We start from the raw sequence: 7,300 nt of genomic DNA on the forward strand, positions 1-7,300 counted from the left end.
TATATATATAAAAAACTAGGAGTCACCATAACATTAACTGCCATTCAAAGACAATAAATTGGTCCCCAAATCCAGAGGTTTACAGAAAAAAAAAAGGAAATAAGATATGTATTCTGTTAAGAAATAAATTCAATAAATGTTTCTTCCAAATATTAAAATGTGATGTTTCCATTGCTCCTAATAAGGACTTAACACCTGAAGCCACACTGTCTAATAGAAATAAGTTTAGTGTGAGCCACATCTATAATTTAAAATTTTCTGGTAGTCACATTAATATTAAAAGAAACAGATTAAATTTTGATAATATTTTATTTAACCCAACATATTCAAAATATTATCATTTCAACATGTAATCAATAAAAAATATATTGATATTTTACTATTTTTTATATTGTCTTTGAAATCCAATGTGTATTTTAGACTTATAGCACATCTCAATTCACAAGTCAAATTTCTCTTTTTATTTTATTTCTTATTTTAAGAGGCTCAAGTGAGAAATTTTCTCTTTTTAAGTTTATTTCACAAGCTACATTTCTATGATAAACAATTGACCTATAATTAGATTTCCTAAAACTTACACTTGATAAGGTGAATTCACATACCCAAGTTGTTATAAATATACTTAAAAGTTAACTGAATCAAGTAGCAGCTTTAAATTTAAATTAAATAAGTTTCACAGCTACAGTAGCATATTTCAAGTGCTCAAAGACAGGTAGGGAACCATACTGTACAAAGAAGGTCTAAATTTAGAAATGAAATGATCATTATAAAGATAACCACTGGAACCAAAAAATTCAAATTTTGCTATTTATTGAAAGAAATGTGGTAAAACACAGCAAAGAGAATATATAACATAGAAAAAATTAAGGTATTTAAAACAGAAAGCAAAAGAAAATTACAGATGCTTATCATTATAGATGACAGATGTGTCACATCAGTAAGTATACATAGGTTAAACTTACCACATAAAAGAAAAATATTGATTCATAAAGCAAAACCCAACTTTAAAATACATTTGGAAACATATTTAAAACAAAATAATTCAGAAAGACTGAAAATAAAAGGACAGCAATGCTATACCAGAAAATGTAAACAAGAAAATAGGGAATTAGATCTCAATGTCAAACAAGGATGAATCCAGGCGAAAAAGCATTCAACTAGTAAAAGGGCAACACTCTGGAATGCTAAAGGGTACATCTCACAATGAGGATGTGGCAGTTAATAAGCATCAAACATTACATTAATAGTCATAAAGCAAAAATTATAGGAGATATACAGAGAAATAGAATCATTATTGGGAGACTTTAATTTCTCTCATGTTTAATCCATGACAAATCATGTAGATAAAAACAGTAGAGTTATACAAACCTAAATAACATAATCCGATATATCAAACTCTGTAACCTGAGAATAGAGTACAAACTTCTTTTTGCTGCCCTAGGAACATGCACAGGAAATGACCATATATTGGGTTTCAAAGTAATATCAGTAAATTAGAGAATAATTCAAACAACATTCTCTGATCACAATACAACAAAACTAAACATAAGTATAATTAAAATACAGAATGCACCTACACTGGGAATGTTAAAACTCCCTTAAACAACTCTTAATTCATAGAAAAACATCTGAAGATGAAGATGGGGAGGAGGGAGGATTACACACACACACACACACACACACACACACACACACACACACACACACACACATCAGCTGCTTAAGCAGCACTCAAAGGAATAACTGCAATCTTAAATACTAAAATAAACAAGACAAAAAAGAAACCAGGTGTCCAATTTTTGAAAAGAACAAAATAAAATGGAGATTAGAAGGAATTAATAAAGTTAAATCAGACATTAATAAACTAGGAAACAAAAGTCATAAAACTAATAAATAGATCCAACCAAATAAACCGTCAATGAACGTAATCAAGAAGGAGGGGTAGAGACAAATACAAAAGAAAAGCAAAATAGCCACAAGGAAAATTAAGACTGTTAAGAGACTACTATCTTAGCTATTCAAATGGACTTAGAAACCTAGATGAGCAGGAAAATTTTCTAGAAAAATATATCAAAATGGACTCGAGACAGAAAATCGACACAGATCAATACCATGGAACAGAGAAAGCTGTCAAAGAACAATATTCCCCAATAGTCACTGGGCTAAAAAGGTTTCATATGGGGCTCTGCCAAATCTTTAAAGAACAGATCATTGAAAGAATTGGTCTTAGTATAGAAAAAGTTTATCTTTGTCAAACAAGCACAACTTTGATAAGAAAATCTAACAGACCACACACACACACAACATCTACAAACAGTACATGGATGTCAATGTAATGAACATAGGAGTTCATCATACTATTCTACCTCTGTGTATGTTTAAAGTCTAGAGATCTAATGCACAACCTGAAGATTACAGATAATAAAAGTATACTGTATATGGGATTTCTGCTAAATGAGTAGATTTTAGCTGATCTTGCCACAGAAACCAAAAAAATGAGAAATGATGTAAAATGATGGATATATTAATTTGCTTCACTACAGTAACATTTTTACTATCTAAACGTACCTCATAACATCATGTTGTATACCTTAATTATGCACAATAAAATTTATTTTTTAAAAATTTCCATTATTCAAAGCTAAAATAAAGAATACTCAAGGGGAAAAAACTCTCTGTCTAGATACCATTTTTTTCACCTGTTCAATATGGTTAAACATGTAGGAAAATAGGTACTCTCAGTAAATTCTAGTTGTGGAAAGCAAATTGGCAATGTTTTTTTTCTTTGTTTGTTTGTTTTTTTGAGTTGGAGTCTTACACCCTCGCCCAGACTGGAGTGCAGTGGATGCTCCCCGCCACCACAGCCTTGACCTGCTTGGGCTCCAGTGATCCTTCCGCCTCAGTCTTCCAAGTAGCCAGAACTACAGGTGTGCGCTACCACACCCGGTTAATTTTTGATTTACTGCAGAGACGAGGGCTCACCAAGTTGCCAGAGTGGGTCTCGAACCCGTGGGATCAGGCAATCCATCCACCTTGGACACCCAAAGTTCTGGGATTACAGGCTGAGCCACCGAGCCCGGCCAATTTGGCAATGTTAATCAAAACTGCAAATGCACATACCCGCTGATGGAGCGATCCTATGTTTAGGAATTTGTCCTATATACACACTCAGATATGCATGAAATTACAATACATACAATAATTTACTGTAGGGTTGGTTGTCATAGCAAAGATTGGAAACAACCCACTAGTCATCAATAGGGAGTTGGCTAATAAATTATGGTACACTCACATAACAAAATTCTCAGAAGCCATAAAAAAGAAAAAGGAAGTTCTGCAGGTACGTAATTCCTTAGAGAAAGCTCTCTAAGGAATTACGCTTTTTAAAAAAGGTACAGGCAGGCAATGGTGGCTCAGCCTGTAATCCCAGCACTTTGGGAGTCTGCGGGTTCGAGACTAGCCTGAGCAACTTGATGAGACCTTGTCTCTACAATAAATCACACACACAAAAAAAACTAGCTGGACGTGGTGGTGTACGTCTGTAGTTCCAGCTACTTGGAAGGCTGAGGTGGAAGGATCGCCTGAGCCCAGCCGGTCGAGGCTGTGATGGCCGTGAGTGTGTCACTGTATTCCAGCCTGGGTGACAGAGTGAGACGCTGACTCAAAAGAAACAAAACAAGGTACAGACAAAGGTAGAGGCTACCATTTATGCAAAAAAGGGGAGCCAGTGGGCAGAAGTAGGAAGAAGGCTTTTCTACGTCCTTCTGAGCCTTTTGAATTTGGAACCATGTGGCTGTAATTTCAGGCTCAAAAGAAAGTCGCATTTTTAAAAATCCCACCCTTTGGAATGTACTACTGCCATTATAAAGTAATCATCCATTTAGAGTCACTTGCTATTCTTGCTACACTTGCTAGCTGTGTGGCAAGCCATATTTCAAGTAAGGGCTGATTCAGGTTCAAGAAACTTTCATTATCTTAACGGGCATAGAGAAATAATGCACACAAATGAAAGGGGACCAGTAGATCAGACAGACTGGTTATGCTTTAGAACGACCTGGGGATCTCCTAAAAACACCAATGCCCTACCTCCCACCCCCAGACAATTTACAACAGAAATTCAGGGTATGAGGCCCTGGCTTGAAAACCACTCATCCAAACGCTTCCAAACAGTGGTTCTCAACAAAGAGAAGCCCAGGGGACATTCTGGTCCTCCACAGGACATTTAGCAATGCCTGGAGATATGCTTGGTCATCACAACCTGGGGTGAGGGGTGCTAACAGCATCTAGTGGGTGGAGGCTAGGGACGTGGTCAAGCCTCCCACAGTGCACAGGACATCTTCCACCACAATTATATAAGCCTAAAACGGCAAGAGTGCTAAGGTTAGGAACCTCTGCTTTATTTAAAATAAAATCACTGCTTCTAAAGTAACAACCTGTTTTAGCCTTCACTTTTAAACACAGGAGATAATCTCTTTATTTACTAATGTGGGGTACATCACATAAGAAAGCTATTTCAGTGGCCACAGGAACAACAATGTCTTTGTTGACAAGGTCGCAACAAAAATTGTAAAAAAAAAAAAATTTGTGTACATCCTTTCTCTGGTCCCTATCTAGTTACTCTAGTCAAAATGCATGTTCCATTTGTGAAGTACTCAGGGAGAAAGACATAAAGTTCACAAACTAACAGACTAGGGGCTAATGTGATCTATCCATCTATTTTGTTTGCGCCTAAGTTTTAAAATACACTATATTGGTGCCAATCAGCTGACCCTTCTGGAGCCAGCCATATACCAGGAGTTTGTCATAGTCCCCATCTGGCTGGTTTCATTCACCTAGCCCTCCTCCCCACCTGGTCCTTTAAGCATTTGAGTTAGCCCTCTCCTGCAGTTTTCTCCAATCATACAAGGGCATAAAGCCTCTTTACTCTCCCCTCCTCACCTTAAAAATATCCCACGCCATTCTGAATTCTCAAACTCCCACATCACTTGCCAAAATAGAACTGCTATCAAGAGACAGAACTAAGAGAAAAGCAGAAGTAAAGATGGCCTTTGTCAGATAACTCCCTTCTCTTAGTTGTCCTGTCATTAAAGATAGGCTGATTACAACCTGATTCATCTGAGTGTTACAAACTAGGCTTACAGTTTCTAGCAAATTCCACTATAATTTTATATAGCTCTTCTGTGAGCTTCATTATAAGGAAAAAAAATTATTATACTTCTCTCACTATCCTAGATTAGTGAATCCCTCCATCCCTCCCAAAATAGGTTAGAAGACTTTTTATGGGAAATACCTATCAAAAGATTGGATAGTTTTCTTTTAAAAAGTTCATGCCTTTTTCTTTGAAATCACTATCATATAGTTTTGAGCTATGCTTTAAAGATCACCTGATATAATCCACACGTTTTATTAACAAGAAAAATGAGCCCCGAGTGAGGTTTGTTCATTTAGCCAAGGCCACACTGAGTTAGTAGCAGAGCCAGAATTAGAACATTTGTTTACAGATACTGGCCCCATAGGTTTTCCACGATGATAACAGCAACCCCCACTGTGGTTTTCCTACTCAAGTAACAACCTTGCCAAGGTACCTATTAACATGGGTAGACACTAGCTGTTAGAGAAATAAATTAGCCAAAATTTTGGCCACGCTATTGGAGTTATCACTTAAACTTTGAAGGTGGAAGGAATTAGGACTTCTGGAGTCCTCTTGCTCCTTTTATTGTGAATTAATCTGTCTCAGTTTACCCTAATGAAAGGCTGACACTTTTAGAATTCCCTAAACCATAAATTAGAGATGAAAATATATATTTACAGCAACAGCAACATTTTTTTAAAAACTGAAGTCAGGAACTGCTTCAAACCTCTAGAATTCTCACGAGTGGCCAGAGATGGTAAAGTTAAGCTACCAAAAAGTGTGTGGAAGTGTTTTTAGGATGCAAAGATCAACATTTCACTGAACTTTGACTTTCATCATCATTCTCAGGCAAACTGGTTTCTAAAATTTTCATTTGGCCTCAGCTTTAATCTATTCCTCTCTTCCTGTCCTAGCTTTAAAAAAAGGCATGGGCGACATCACATTTTGCATATCGGGTCTTTCCCCAAATGTTCTACCTACTCTGCACTTTAGTTTGTATGCCCAACTGACACCATCCCCTGACATTTACATAAAATTCATTAAATGAAAAGATGCCCCATTATTTTCCCTTGAGAACTTAGAACATCTTTGCTGCTGCATTTTATTTTCTTTCGGGGATGCTGAGTTCCATTCTGATACTTCGGTGCACACTTTTGTTTTACTTTCGGGTGTTTCACAGCCAGCTCCCTTGTTTTCTGGGGAAACACGATCCAGTTAACAGAAGGTGATGGAATCTATTCCCATCTCAGCTAGGCCTCACGGGGCGGGGGGGCGATCTTCTGTCCTCCCACTTCGATCCGTGGAAGCTGCCCACCAGCCCACTGGACGGGGGAAGGTTGGTGGGACACCAATGGACAGGAGCGACGAAAGGTGCTGGCACCGAGGCAGAGTTGCGTTAGACCCTGCTCTGATGCTAGGAACCCAAACGTCCGCTCTTGCCGAGTATCTAAGACGTTTGTAGTCCAGGCCTCTAACTGCTTTAACATAACCTGATGAAGACAACAGTGCGAGTTCTGCCACTCTAGCCACACAGCAACATCTTAGAGCAGAAAAGGAACAAAATGCCATTGCATAATTTATTCAACCTCAAGGTGTTTCTAAACAGCTCTTACCCAAACCAAAAAGAAAAAAAAATTCTAAGAATAAAATAATTAAAAAGCCGTCTACATTTTGTTCTGAAGTTTTAAGTGCAGCGAGGTTTGTGTAAAGTAGATTTAAAGCTAATGATAGCAGGTTTGGGGAATCCCGCCTGCAATGAGGGTCCTGCAATGAGACTTGGTTTCCGTATCTCCGGGTAAGTCCTCGGCTGGATGTGAAGGTGCCAGGCCCTCCCTGCCCCTAAGCGCCTCAGGAGAGACCCCGAACACCCCCAGCCCCGCCCGCAGTGCCCTCGGACTTTGCTCCCAGGCAACAGAGACCCGCGGCCCCGCCACCCGAGCCCCTGGAAGCCCATGGCCTCGCGCTCACCGAAGTCAAGAAACTGTTTGATGGAGAGCGGCGATGGCGAGAAGCGCGAGTAGCGCTCGATCTGCTTGGGCACCGGCTGCTTCAGCAGCCACCGGAACAGCCGCATCCTTGCCGGGGCAGTGCACAGCCCCGCCGAGATGCCCAGGCGGCCGCAAGGGTTAAAGCAGCCAAGCCGTGCGGATCCGGCACGTTCGTTAAGCG

The 7,300-nt window shown here is 39.0% G+C and overlaps 1 protein-coding gene across 2 annotated transcripts in view; it reads right to left on the reverse strand.

Annotated features, from left to right (window-relative positions):
• Positions 1–7,300, reverse strand: part of PDK3 (pyruvate dehydrogenase kinase 3) — a 75,916-nt gene extending 68,616 nt beyond the window's left edge. The window contains exon 1 of one of the 2 annotated variants that reach the window (XM_008065821.2): positions 7,100–7,300. In XM_008065821.2, the coding sequence (XP_008064012.1) occupies positions 7,100–7,205 (106 nt within the window). In that variant the 5' untranslated portion in view covers positions 7,206–7,300. The remainder of the gene's footprint in view (positions 1–7,099) is intronic. The other variant, XM_008065823.1, reaches the window with a different exon arrangement.

Source organism: Carlito syrichta, unplaced genomic scaffold (assembly GCF_000164805.1).
Source record: "Carlito syrichta isolate Samal-C Ts95f unplaced genomic scaffold, Tarsius_syrichta-2.0.1 Scaffold308807, whole genome shotgun sequence".
In the NCBI taxonomy this organism is placed as follows: Eukaryota; Metazoa; Chordata; class Mammalia; order Primates; family Tarsiidae; genus Carlito; species Carlito syrichta.